At 32.9% G+C, this 15,373-nt stretch overlaps 1 protein-coding gene across 1 annotated transcript; it reads left to right on the top strand.

Annotated features, from left to right (window-relative positions):
• Nucleotides 1-210: 210 nt before the first annotated feature.
• On the top strand, nucleotides 211-5,554 carry LOC149535595 (uncharacterized). The gene is made up of 9 exons (XM_089804531.1): nucleotides 211-358; nucleotides 1,422-1,992; nucleotides 2,594-2,676; nucleotides 2,829-2,837; nucleotides 2,974-3,062; nucleotides 3,188-3,261; nucleotides 3,990-4,040; nucleotides 4,114-4,190; nucleotides 4,413-5,554. The coding sequence occupies exons 1-9, from the start codon at nucleotides 313-315 to the stop codon at nucleotides 5,246-5,248; spliced, it is 1,836 nt and encodes a 611-aa protein (XP_089660657.1). The 5' UTR covers nucleotides 211-312; the 3' UTR covers nucleotides 5,249-5,554.
• Nucleotides 5,555-15,373: the final 9,819 nt, after the last annotated feature.

Genomic DNA, 15,373 nt, shown 5'->3' on the forward strand with positions numbered 1-15,373 from the left:
CAATGCCAACCATAACACCAATCATAAAAAAGAAGAATGATATTCCCATCGAAATTCCAAGCAAGGTTAAAGCTCCCCTTAGGGTTTTACGTGGCCCTTCCTTAAATGACGGATCTTATGTGTACGTGATTATTCGCGTCAACTCGGTTTATATAGACGAGGCTATTCTCGCTTGTGGAACACATTTCCTCTCTGCATAGGAATCTCTTCGGCATTCCTTCGCTATGCGGAGACTGGCAGATTTCCCACCATACCAAGTTTGTTTGTAGTTTTTCTGTGAGATTCGTTTGTTGTTCAATCTGAGGGACAGACATGGGCTCATATAGCTTTCTTCAAAACGCCATCAATATTAATGCAGGTATGACTTCTTTCAGTTGTTGCATTGCAAAGTTGGGCAATTTCTTTTCAACGGCTGCCTTCAAAAGTTTGTCAATCACTCTTCTACAGTCGCATTTCTTTCATTTTAGTTGTCCATGTTTGAGATCTCATCATGGGACTCTTGTTTTCTTGTGTAGGATGTATTATTACATTTTGTTTTTTGGCTTCTTAGTTTCTGTGATAAGTTGTGACGAGATGAGGAAACATTAGGAGAATAGATAAGTAGCTTGACGATCTGTTTGAAGGAATAAGCGGGCTGTTTATTTAAAGGGTCAACATAAAAAGAATCAGATTTGAGGGGCTTTTGTGATTTTGGCTGAGGAATGAGAAGTTCGATTTTGTGTTTTATATATGTAGATGATATGATTTGTTTGTATGCACTGTCTTCTGAAAATCCTGTAGAATCTATTAACATGCAGATTGTTTAGATGTTTTTCTGTCTCTTAGGTTTTACTGTGAGTTGATATGTTGAATCTATTACCTTTTCGACTGTATAGTATTTTTGTCATAATATCGTAGCTCTCATTTAAGTTAGAGAAGATAATGCCTGTTATAGACATCATGGGGAAGCTGGTTTTTAAATAGGGTAAAGCTTTTGAATTCTGACAGTGTTGTACTTTCCTTATAGTAAAACATCTAGGTTTTGACTGCTTGGTGCCTTTATCATTTATTTTTCCGAATAGATTCTGTGATCTGTTAACACAGATAATGCCTATTATAGGCATAGTAGTAAAGCTTTTCTTTTAGAATGACCTTTTTTGTAAGGACTGTTGTGTTTTAGTATATTAGCGTATTCTGATTCACTATTTAGTATTGGTATGGTGCATGTCTGTGGATCTTATTCTATGATTTATCATTAGAATAAGTTAGGGTTTGAAAATTAATGTCTATTATCAATATAATATTATTCTATGATCTATCATCAGGATAAATTAGTGTTTACGGTTTGAAGATATCATACTCCACAACCTATCATTGACCTAATATCCATGGTATCAAAGTATTATTGATTCCAATTTTTTCTTTATGTGCAATTGTCCCAGAAACCTATTCATCCGACAATTTCAGATCTGCCACACACATTTCAACAGATGCAACTTTTAGGAGGCAGCATCTGTTGGATATGAATCAAAACCCTTGCTCATCCATGAACACTACCACCACTCTGGATAATGATAAAGGCAAAGAGGCCACAAGTATGAGAAACAAGGCATCCGGAGATTCTCAACACTATGAGAATCAAGCTGAAGATGCCATTTTGGAAGCTTTCAACTCCAACACGATGGAGACTATATACAACAATAGCTGTCAAATCAATGAGGAGGTGAACAAAATGTTTTCTTCTGGTGATTTCCAAATCTCTCAAGGAGGCCTGGGTGAGCCTTTGGAGAATAAATTAAGTGTTGGAGGGGCTGCCGAAATCAACACTCATGAAATTGTCGCTGCATTGCCATCCTCTGATCAAAGGCCCAATCTTAATGATGATTCCTCAGCTCGCAAAAGGAGCAAGAAGCGTAGCCTAATAGAGACAGAAGCTGTTCTAGAGGAGGCCAGAGAAAGAAGCCTTGTTCTTGATTCTGGAGGTCGAACCTCATTGTACCGTGGAGTAACAAGGTAAGTTAACGCATTCATGCAACAGGCTCCTTTGAATAAGACCTATTTTGTTTTGGAAAACTTTATGTTTAGGTGGGGTTTGTTTTGTCTGCTGAAAGACAGTTTTCTTCAAGGTTTAGAATCTTTGTTTGTTTTCTATCTTTATTAAAAAGATATTCATGAAAATTGTGGATTGGAGATTTGAAGTTAATTTAAGATACTTTCTTTCTAAAAATTTTAAGTTTTTGGATTGATCTGTACAATGATTTGAGGCATCTAATGACAAACATTAATAAGTTTGAATTAGGTCAGTTTCTACTGAGTCGGAATTTATATTTTCTAGTTTAATACATGAAGTTCTGATGAAAAGATATGATGAAGCTCTGAGGAAAAGATTTGAAGTTCATCTAAGATATTTTCTTTAACAAACATTAAGTTTGGATTGGGTCTGTTAAGGACAGCTTTCTAAGGTCAGAACCCTTATTTTGTGATTTATCTAATGAATTTTTTTTTACTTTAGTTATATTGTCTTGTCAAAAAGAGTGTAGTGCTTGTTTAGGATCAGAACCCTTTCTTTCTAACTCATCTAATCAAAGACATTAAGTTGTGATGAAAATTACAGACATAGGTGGACTGGAAGATTTGAAGCCCATCTTTGGGACAACAGTGAGAAAAGAGCTGGCCAATCCCGTAAGGGTCGACAAGGTGAAGTTTTTTATTGATATTTTAAGAAATGACTATCCAGTCATTAAGATACATCAATCTATTAATTGATCTATTTAACATTTGATCTGTGTACTTTTGTGTCTGATTGCTATACCACTGACTTCTGGGAACCTGCTGGAATTTGGCATCAGTATATTTGGGTGAGCAAATATTTGTATTCAATTGGGTCTGTTGTACTTCTATTAACTTGATAGGGTTTATATAAAACAGTTATTTGGAAACCCTAAAAATTGAGGTTTTATCTAAGAGTCAATTATATGGTCTGTTGAAATGTAGGTGGTTATGACTCTGAAGAGAAAGCAGCTAGAGCTTTTGATTTGGCATCCCTTAGGTTTTGGGGTCCTTCCACTCCCACCAATTTCCCGGTACATGATAAATTTCCCTAAAATTTCATGAATTCATTGCAGATCTAGCAGGTTTTTATATGTCTCCATCATACACACAATTATTTCAGACACTTTAGCATTTAGATTTGTTATGTTGAACACAGGTGGCAAGTTATGTGAGAGAGATAGAAGAGATGCAACATAAAGGAAAATACGAGTATGTCACCATTCTGAGGAGGTATTTTTCTTTTTAATCTCATGTACGTTTGAATTTTTAAAATAGAGGCCATGTCTGGAGAAGTGAAACATAATTTTAGTCAATTCGTATTAGTCATTCAAGATATGCCCGCAGGAAAGTGTTTTCTATGTAATTCTGAGGAGGTCATAAAACTTATGTGCATCTGAATTTTAAAATAAAGGTCATAGACCAAATCCCCAAGCCATACCTGCAGAATTGAAATTATAATATTTATCAATCAGTATTAGTCAATCAGACGAAATTTTAAAATAAGAATTCTAAATAAATTCCCTTAAGCATAATAGCTGTTTGGTATCTGATGTTTTAATTTGAAGTTCTATTAGATTCTCAGCAGGATTCTTATGACTATAAAATTGTATTGATTTTTCAGTAAAGTTTCAGAACCACTAAAACAAGTCAATACAGGCTATACCTCCCCCAAAAAAATGAAAATATAATTTTGGCCAATCAGTATTAGTCAGTCAAGATAGGAGAATTTACAATAGAATTATAAATGATTTCTTATATGCACATAGTAGCCTTGCATATAAGGCTCTACTTAGAATTGTATTAGATTTGTGAAATGGTGATTTTTGATGAACAATTAGAACAAGTCAAAACGTAGAATGTAAGCTTCAACTGAAAATCTTATATCACAGTGAGCTATTGTTTGTTAAATATATTTCATAACAAGACCTCAATACTGATAAGGGGCACTTGTACTGCAGGAGGAGCAGTGGTTTTTCCAGGGGAGCTTCTTCATACCGCGGAGTAACAAGGTTAGTGTTTAATTTTTCTACACATACGAAAATGAAGAAAGAGTCATGAAATTATCTGTAGATTTAATTGCAGGCACCATCAAAATGGAAGGTGGCAGGCTCGAATTGGAAGAGTTGCAGGAAACAAAGATCTCTACCTTGGAACATATGGTACTTATCAAACACTTTGAAAAGCTATGGAAAATTAATTGAGAAGTAAATTTAGTAATCAAACATACCTGAAAACAACAATTTCTTTTTTTCAGAAAATGAGGTTTAGTAATGCCAAATTCGTTGAGAAATGGAATTCATGACTAAACTATTGAGTACTCAAACTTGCATGAAAAAAAATAAACTTTTCTCATAAATTTTTTGTATGGTTAAATTTTGCAGCAACTCAGGAAGAGGCAGCAGAGGCATATGACATAGCTACCATAAAATACAGAGGCCAAACTGCAGTAACTAACTTTGATATCAGCAGGTATGATGTGCCAAAGATTATGAGCACCCCACTGCCCATTGGAGGACTTGCTAAACGCATGAGAATGGAGGAGGCATCTGCTGAAATCACAGTGGATGGTGATCCCCAAGATGAAGATGAAAGCACTGTGAGCTCCAGGGGCGACTCAGCTATCTCCATCTCTGGCAATGCATTCTCAGCTTCTACTGAAACGAATGGAGTTACATATCAACAAGAAGAAAATCCATGGATGACATCATATCAAGGAGGGCATCTGCCAAATGAGGCCCACATCTTCAATTTTCCATCACAATTGCACCCTGCCAATTATGAGAAATATCTTCAGCTGCAATCCATGCTAGCATCCAAAGGCCAGTTTCAATACAATCTCATGGCTCTCAATCCTGCAGCCATCAATACTGGTAATAATCGACTCCCACCTCCTGCGATTTACAAAAACATGCCAGGAAATCCTAGTGCATCCAATGGCCTCATGTCATTAGACTACACATTTGTCCCTTCCAACACTTCATTTGACTACTCACTTATCCCTTCCAACACTTTACCATCTGCTACAGGTAATCCTTATGCACATCTTTTCAGTGGCAATTTGAATGGAACGGCTGGTTTAATGCCAGAGGGAACTGAAAACATGTTTGAGAGGTTCTCAGGTCATTCAGGACCTCATGGGTTTGAAACTCAAATGGCCAATGCTCAGCAGGATGGCACTTTTTGCTCTGGCTTTAGAACCCAGGGTTGCATGAAGTAGAATGAGAGTAAGCTATTGTTGTTAGAATAATCCGGAACTTTTATTGTCTGATGTAGAGTCTTTTTCCTCTACTAGTATTGTATTTAGAACAATCCTGTGTTTGGTTTTCGAGGTTACAGTGATGTGTCCATTTCCACCAATAAACTGAATTTTGTTATAGGCCCTTTCAATGAAATAATCAGGTCATCATCTTAAGTTCAGTTATCTTTTTTAATCGATAGATTATAGCATTTCATTCGAAATGCTGACAACAGAAACAAATACATAGTTAACTACAGAAGCAAAATTGTGAAGTCATCAACTTATTCCGGCAGACTTTTGTCATGGTTATTTTGTTGGAGGGCTTTCTCCGTTGTTTTCTAAATCACCTTGCTTATTGCAATGAGTGAAATTTCAACTAAATATATTCGGATATTGTGTTCTTTCTTCGTATCATATTTGTTTAGTAGGATTACAAGCTTGCTAACTTTTGTTTCTATTTAAATACTTATATAGGTTCAATTTTGAAATATCAATTAAATTATTTTCATTGGATGAATCTTGTGAGATCTTATATTTTGTAAAATACATTTTAACTCATATTCTATTGTTATGGCATCATTTATTTGAGACTTTATGTTGAACTCTATATTCTTTGAACTTGTTTGTCTTATTCTAACATTTTCTTTTCCATAGTTTAATAAAAGTAAAGTGCAAAACCAAAAATGAATAGAAAATATTTTATCCATCTCTCATCAGAATAAATGGAACACTTGGCACTAGTAAAGAGAGAAGCACAAGGACTTCCGGAGGTCATCTGAGGACTACTTCAGCTTGGCTTAACTACATAGTTGATGATGACCAAAGATGATGACTTCACCAAGTGTTGTGTCTTATGAACCATTCATTAGAAAGCCCCTTAAGTTCATAAATTGATAAGGAGTTATTTTCCACAAGTCAAATTGTGGTATTGCTATCATGACTTGACTATATAATTTATAGTTCTTGAGTCAAACTCATTGACCATGAACCGATCTATCATGAGAATAAATGGAACACTTAGCACTCATTTGTTCTTGATGATGAAGCCTTTTTTTAAATAATTTAATTTATCTATTAAATTTATTAAAATTACAATTATAATTTTATACTAATTTTTTAAATCTCAAACTACTATTATAATTGTATATCTATATATTAAATAATTTTATATTATAAAAAATAATATATTAATTAAAATGAAAATCAATTACAATTAATTACAAAATTAGGCAAGTAATAGCTAGTAGCCAACACTAAGTGTACCTTATTTTATTTTAAAATGATTTAATATACACTTTAATATAGTGTATAGAGACTTGTAATTTTTTTTAATTTTAAAATATTTTTACCTTATTTTATTTTAAAATGATTTAATATAGTGTATATAAAGACATGTAATATTTTTAATTTTAATTTTTTTTAAATTCTTACATGTACTATTGTTTGAAAATTTGTATTATCTTAATATGTATTTTTTTTAGTTTTCTTTAAAAAGTGTAATAAAGGTTATATCTCAAATTTTGAAAGTTTGATTATCTAGTTATTTTTTCTATTATATTTTGGTTGTAAAAAAAGTGATGGAATGTCTTTTGGCATGATTATTAGTACATTTAAAGTTATTTTTGATGGTGGTACAAAATAATGTATAAGATTGACATGTTAATTTATATTTTACACAATTCCATGCATACAAGTTTTAAAAACAACCATAATGTATAAATCAAATTGGTAAACCACAAGATCTAAGATGACAATGGAAATGAATAATGTAATTAACATGTCAAAATCTATTCTAGCCCAACCATAAACAATGAAACCACAAATAAATTCTTCACAAAAATATAAAATAAGTTAAATAAAGGTAAAATTACATCAAATGCCTTCATGAAATGTTTTATACCCTTGTCTTTTTAATGTTTGAAGAGACTATGAGAGAATGGAGATTCTTGATTGAAGTAAATACTATGCAATTGATAGTATGAAGATTATGAATGGGAAGATGATGATAATAAGATAGAAAAATAGAAAGATGACGAGGATGTTGGAAAAGATAGCAAGGGTGGAAATTATGTATGAACAAGTGATAGGAAAAGGTCCTATTTTGATGTCTCGTGAAAATTAAGCACTGGGATTAAGAGCTAATAAAGGAATTACTAGGATTAGAAAGTAGATATTGTTTTTTGTGGGAGAGAAGGAGATTAAGAAGAATTTTGAATAAATGGTAGGTGGATGTTGAATTTAGGAATAAAAGTCAATTGAAAAAAATGTGATAAGTGTCATAAATTCATAATTTATGAGTTGAACTATGTGATTATTTTAAGTGGTTGATTAAATATGAAAGAAGACTGTGACTTAAATCAATTTATAAAATAAACAAAGGTGTTTATTTCATAATTAGGAGAGTTAAGAAATGGTAAATGGGTTAATTAAATGAATGAAAAATTATTTAGTTATTTAGGATAGAAAAAAATGATAATTTTTTTTATAGGTAATCAAATGAAGCCTAGATTCACTAATACATTAGAGGCAAATTTTTGATGCCAATTTGCGACGCCAATGTGTTTTTTGGCTTTTTTTTTCAAATATAGCCCGACAACGTCGCAATTATGATGTCAGACAACTTAGGTGTCGCAATTGCAACGGTGTCGGGCTCTAATTGAAAAAAAAAACATATATAGGTGCCATACAATATATGCATGCATTTCAAACATTTCTGTCACGTTATCTATGAGCAGCACACTCTAGCAGTTGAGCATACCGAGCTATCTGTGTTCTAACAAATGGAGGCTCACAAACTTACAAAGATTTTCCAAGGAATTCGCTTGAAGTGGCTGTATAAGTATGCATCCTAGGTAAGATGTGATTCAAGCCCTAAATCGGACTAGCTTATGGCTACCTCAGTTTCATTCATAATCTAAACATCATCTATTGACCATGGTAGGTGGGTTACAAGGAATCGTCTCAGAAGTAAAAGCTATTCTTCAAAATCCAGCAGCAGTTTAAAAAATTAAGGATTCAAATCTTTGCCTACTCACCTATAGCCAATTAAAGTGCATAAAGCCTCTGTCATGCATCTGAAAAAGGTTAGGTTGTTTAAATCTTTTGAAATTTGTGTTGAATTTTGCATTTTTTCACACGTCAACAGATCAAATGGAGGATCTTGGCACCTTCGATCTCCCACTTCTCTATATGGTGCACCCCTATATAGATTAGATATATGAGGGCAAACCCCATAAACTATTTGATTTCTCCCATAAACTATTTGTGTTGCAAACCCCTATTTAGCTCACCTTTCTACATATACCTCTTTCAGGACATCCTCTATAAAAAGAAAGATCAAATCAAACTACACTTCCAAAAAATACAAGGTATACTACCCCATTCAATTTTAGTCAAATGAGCCTTGACCTGGGTAATTTTTTTTTCTTTCTCAACTCTCTTATATATCTCTTTCAAGTAATAAAAAGACCCAACTCTAAAAAATACTGTACAAAGTAATCTAATCAATCTTGACCTAATAAGCCTTCGCTACATCAAAAATTGAGCTTTGATCCCCACCATGTCCATGTCCCTAGACATAGCAAAACAGTGTTCATTTTTCACAAAGTATGTCCTAACCCTAAAATGTTACAAGTTCTCTATTTGATGACAGTGAAAGTTGGATGTTAGGAGGTCACCATTAACACTTGTGCATACAAAGCAATAATATAATAGATTACATTCCAACATATGATCTTGCTCGTGCAACCTTTTAAAATATAACATTATTCAAAAATTAATTCCATTATGCATGAATAAGGTGCAAAATACAACTTCCATAATAGTTAAATGAACTTTATACAAGAAAAAGAATACGTACTTAGCTCCAATAGAATCCATTGTGTAGATAAATGGTTTTTTGTCATCCCCTAATCCAACAATCACTGGTTGACAAATGTATGGACCAAACCTAAGAAAAGCAACCAAAATTAGCTTTCCAAAATGAGTAACTCACTAAAACTATTTTAATTCACTTGCAATACAATCACAACTAATCTATTATGGGCAAATATAGAGAAGCAATATGGCACAGCATTTAAGACACTTTTTCACATAAGATAGATAGCCCATATTCATAAAATTCCTATAAAAATTTTTGATAACATTGTTAACAACATAAATTTAGCTTTGATATTAAGATCCAGAGTACCAAAACCTATATTTCCATACACACATAATTGTGTGCACAGGCACACAAGTGTACATAGTAGTTCTCTGTTAGGTGAGAAATGATTGGATGTAACTGCAATGTCCTCCCATGCAATATTTAAAAACTATCATGTTAAAAGTGTAACGGTGTCCCCTACTAATTTTTACCCAAAGTAAGAATTTCACAACAAACTTTGTATACAAATTGTTCTCTATAATTAAACATATGATAGCTGTTGAAACTTAAAGTAAATAAACAACTAAATTACTAACATTTCATATGTAGACATAATTTATAGTTTTATTTAGAATAGCCAACCATATTAGGGTTTGAATAGGGTGCCCTAGAACATTTGCCACAACTAATCCCAAAGGCAGGATACAACACCCCTAGGCCCACAAGTGGCAAGAACACATCCATCCAACATGGTGTGGTCTACTTACAAAGGGAACCCATCTCTACCCTCACTACTCATGTCTCCTTATTAAGCCATATATGATAAATTCCAACCTTTAGTTCACTTCTACAAGCAACCATTGTAGACATTGGAAAGGAAACAACAATAGGTTGCTCTGGAACTTTCGCCACAACAAAGCCCAAGGGCATTATACAATGCCCATTGGCTCATGAGTGGCAAGAATATGTCCATCCAACATGGGGTGGTCTATTTAAAAGGGGAACCTATATCTGCCCTCCCCTCTTGTATTTCTTTGCTAACCTATACATGATTTTTTTGTAGGAGAATATCAAAATTTGATAAATAGATAAAGAATCTAAGTTGTTTAGTATTTCACATCATTAACTATACCAAATTCATAAGATATTATAAGTTAGACTGCATCTTCATCATACATATCTTAATAATTGCTACAACACATAATGCCTGTTGTATCCAGTACTGATCTAATCCAATTACTTGATTGTATCATTTGAGCTATTACTCAGTGATGATTTAAGCGATTGTTGATTAGATTATTGATGTGTGATGATGTAATAAATTTTGGTATGATACATTTTTTAGTCATGATTGAATGAATGCTGATTTGATAGAGAGATGCTTAATTGTTGAATTATTTGTTTTCATAGTCCCAAGATGAAGTTGTGATTGATGTGATTTGATAATTTTTTGCTTGATCTTGCTGATTGATTGATGCTTGATTTCTTAAGGGATTAATGATTGATGGATGAATTAAGGATTTGTTTCAACGGAGCCATGAGTGATGATTGATAAGTCACCCTTCTAGGCTTGGAATGAATTGTCCTTTGTGCTTTATTGGTATAAGGAATAAAGGATCACCACCTTTAATTAATTGAGTTACTATGTTTCAATTTTTCCTTTGAGAGTAATATATTATCCCCCAAATTGATCTCCCTTGGGTGTACTCTTCAAATGAAACATTCTCTTGTTTATACCTTGCATGTGAGGGAGATTCGCACCTCTTCATCAAGTTTTTCCCCTTTGCAATGTGTAATTTCCTTTTCCTAGTTTTCCTTACAGTTCACCCTAAATTCACAAATCCAAATTAGATAATAAACAATTTATAGTCAGAGATATAACTCTAACCTAAAAATAAGATGAAATAAGCTTGTCTTGGAACTTGCAATCAATTAGATAATAATAATATAATCATAATGTATGTAATACACTTGTTGTGAGATTTACACATCATTGCCACATTACAAATGGAAACCACCCTCTTTTTTCTTTAGCAGTGGAGGTAGTGCTCTTAATTGGTCTTAGATGGTCTTGGTGGCAATTTCTAGGTCTCCAAGTTGAAAAGATGAGTTTGGGCAACTTTGGCCTACTAAGTAGATGAGTTTGTCTAGGGTGTGAAGGTGTGACCAAGAGTTGGGCTAAACTAATCAAGGATATGGAATTGAAATCAAGGGATTTGTGATGAAATGAGTTAGAACCTTTCGAAAAATACTTGTTCCAATGAGTGATAAGTGTTCCATTTATTCTCATGGGAGATGGATTCATGTTGAATCACTACTCATGAAACATGGGTCAATGAGTTTGACTCAAAATCATATAGTTAAATCCTGATAGCAATATCATAGATTTTAGAATGCCAAATGCTCTAAACCTTATAGTACATAAGCTTGATGATGATGGTTGTAAGGTTTAGGCTGAAATTTATTTTAAAGTTCAATTTGGCATATGGTGGTTCTACTTGTCTTAATCTTTATTTTAAGTGTTCAAGTGAAATATAGAATTGGGTTTAGTGTTAGGGTTGAGATTTGATTTGGTGTAAGGTTTATATATAATAAGGATGTATATTAATTATTGGGAAAAATAAAGAAATAAAGATGTATATGTAATCATTTGATAAGATAATAATTAATATTGTAAATTATTTAAAATATTATTGATATATAGTTAGCAAAGTTTCAATATAGGATTTATGATTAAAGTTCATATTGGTTAAGTTGTAAGTGTAGAGTTCAACATGGTTCAACATTCAATTAGACTTGGTGGTGATATTAGGGTTCAATCTAGTTTATTGTTTCATTTGGTTTTCAAGTTTAATGTGGTTTAATGTTAGGTTATTGATTTGGTAGCAAGAGCCTACAACACAACTTTAGCTATTTACCATTAAAAAAATTCTTGATTTGGCATGGGATCAAACTTCAAAAAAAAAAATTTGTTAGGGTTCAATTTTTATTTTATTGGGGTTAGGGTTGAGTTTCCTGCTTTTCCACCAGGTGCATCTCAACCTCTTCGGTTATATCTTGTTGCACGAGAGTTTCAAAATTTTCAAGTCTTTTTTCACTAGAATCAACCTTAATAGAGTCATTATGGTTATATGAATGGATTCTTTGCCTTAGAACACTAACATCTTCAAAATCCCATATGAAATCTATATGACCATTTCATTTCTTCAATATGTCCTATGGATGTCCCTATCTAACTATATATCTTTTAATTGCATATAATAACTAATTTATGTGCTTTTTCATGACTATGTTTGACTCATATAATTGTGATCTCTCTAGCACTATGATGTCGTTTAATATGTCTTGCTAAAGCTTGTAAATTTTGTTCCTTTTTCCATGTCATTGAATATGTCTTGCCTTGTAGCTTATATGTTTTGAAATTTTTGTTAGGCCTTGTAGCTTGTATAATTTGATTGCTGGAGAGCTTCTACAGCTAAGCAAAAAGGTCGTTGCATGAGTTATAGCTGCGCGCTTAGCCGGTATGAAAATTGTATATATATTTTTTATCTAATGTATATTTTAACTAGACTTGTATCTTATATGTTTTGAAATTGCTGTTAGGCCTTGTAGCTTGTATGATTTGATTACTGGAGAGCTTCTGTAGCTAAGTAAGAAGGCTGTTGCACGAGTTATATAGTCGTGCACTCGGGTATGAAAACTGCATATTTTTTAATCTAATGTATAGTTTAACTAGACTTTTAGCTTATATGTTTTGAAATTTCTGTTAGGCCTTGTAGCTTGTATGATTTGATTGTTGGAAAGCTTCTACTACTAAGCAAGAAGGCCATTGCATGAATTATATAGCCGCGCGCTCGGGTATGAAAATTGCATATTTTTTAATCTAATGTATATTTTAACTAAACTTTTAGCTTATATGTTTTGAAATTTCTTTTAGTGGCTTAATGTAGTAAGGTCTCTTGAAATAAGACCTTCAGGTGGTTGGTCAAAGTTTTACAAATAATCTTATCCAGAAATTTGCCTAGAGCAATTGATTGAATGTTATAAAAGGTGATTGGATTAAATGTCTTAGGAATAAAGTCAAAGAAAGCATTTTTTAAATATTAAAGTATTTAGCTAGGTCTAAGAAGATTTGTGTACTTTTGACAGTTTTGCTTAGTTTGTGAAAGTTGTAGACCGAAGTTTTCATAGCCCGATTTTTTCTTTCTACGAAGAACAATCATGTCAGATAATATAAGTGAAGAACAAAATAGGGAGACAATCACTAGATTGTGGTCTAACTTGAAAATAAAAGGTGATGGAAAATGTTATTGTCCTTGCAAAATTTTTAAGGGCTTAAATCATAGAAGACTGCTAATCAAAATAGCTAAGAGACATTGTAGGGAGAATGGTCACATTGAAGGGGGACATGACTATCATCCATTGGTAAGTCATTCATTATATCATTTTAACAATTTATATACATATGAAATCACTTGATGATGAGTTGATGATCATGGTTTATTTATGTTAATCAATTTTATATAGGTTGATCTCCCCAAGGAAGTACATGATATGAACCACAACAATTTGAAGAATATGGTTTTCAAAATGGAGGAACATGGAGGTGCAAATATCCAAGGTGAAGATAATGATCCCATGGAAGATGACGATCATGCCTAGAAAATACAATTGAAGATGATGGTATAAATACATTGATCCATGACACATTTAGTCCAAGCATATTTGATCATGATGATGATGATAGCCTCGATGTACCTCTACTTGAGAAGGCATACGAGCCCCTATACAAAGACTCCCAAACAAATCTTCTCTCTGCTATATTGTTGTTGTTGAACTTGAAGGTTATGAATGGTTTATCCAACATAACAATGTCACGTATGTTAAGGTATGTCATGTATGTCTTTATAGTTAACAAAGGGTGAATAATGTACCACTAATATTGTTTATATTAACAACTTATATTTTTTGTTGTAGATTGATAGGAAAGTTTCTGTTACCATCATCAAATATTCTACCTCGCTTATATCAAGAATTATTTGCTGTTATGAAAGATATTGGAATGGAGTATCAAGCAATACATGCTTGTCCCAATGATCATATTATATATTATAAAGAACATGAATTTGCAACATAATGCCCTGTATGTCATACGAGTAGATATCAAACAGATCAACTAACAAAAAAGGTGCCTCAAAAGGTTCTTCGTTACATCCCCATTATTCCATGGATGCGACAATTATTCAGGTGTAGTAGCTTGGCTCAATTTATGAATTATCATGCACGCAATAGAAGTAGAGATGAAATTATTCAAATCCCTACAGATGGTTCGGCATTTATGCACATAGAGGAAAAGTGGCAACACTTCAAAGAAGAACCTCGTAATCTTAGTCTTTCATTAGTAGTGGATGGTGTCAATCCATTTGGAGAGATGAGATCTATTTGCTCGGTGTGGCCTATTTTTGTTATCAACAATAACATTCCTCCATGGATGTCAATAAAGAGGGAGCACATTATGTTGGCAATGATTGTTCCAGGTATCTTATCATTTGATAGTTATTAATTTACATGTACTTACAAATCTTGCAGTAAAACGGTCACAATAATTATGTAATGTTACTATTCATTCAAGTAGGTAAATATCAAGTTAAATATATGAATGTATATATTGAGTCTCTTATCGATGAGTTGGTGGAGTTATGGAATGGTGTCACTATGTATGACGTGTCTAGACCAACAAGACAAAGACAATTTCAATTCCATGCAATACTTGCATGGACAATACATGATGCCCTAGGGCTAACACATTTTTGTGGTATGTTATAGTGAATTCAAGTTGTGCACGATAATTCTAATTATAAAAATCAACCTATTTAATAATCCAATTATATCATTATTTTGTAGGTCTTCAAACAAAGGGAAAATTTGCATGTCCAGTTTGTGGTCCAAAAATGAAATCTTGTCATTCAAAAAGTTTAGGAAAGCAGGTGTTTGATGAGTGTAGACACTTCCTCCACAGGAATCATAAGTATTGAAGTATGAAAAAACATCTTTTCAATGGGAAATAAGAGACTACATCAAAGCCATGAAGAATGACACCTTGCCTATGGAAGTTGGAATATAATAGAATTAATCATCGAGCTAATGTCGTTCCACCTAATGGTTTATGTTTGTAATTTATACATTTCTATTGTGATTTTTGTTTACTAATTGTGTAATTGATTATCGTGAAGGTCGTC

Source organism: Cupressus sempervirens, chromosome 10 (assembly GCF_028749045.1).
Source record: "Cupressus sempervirens isolate cs-2001-9-10 chromosome 10, ASM2874904v1, whole genome shotgun sequence".
In the NCBI taxonomy this organism is placed as follows: domain Eukaryota; kingdom Viridiplantae; phylum Streptophyta; class Pinopsida; order Cupressales; family Cupressaceae; genus Cupressus; species Cupressus sempervirens.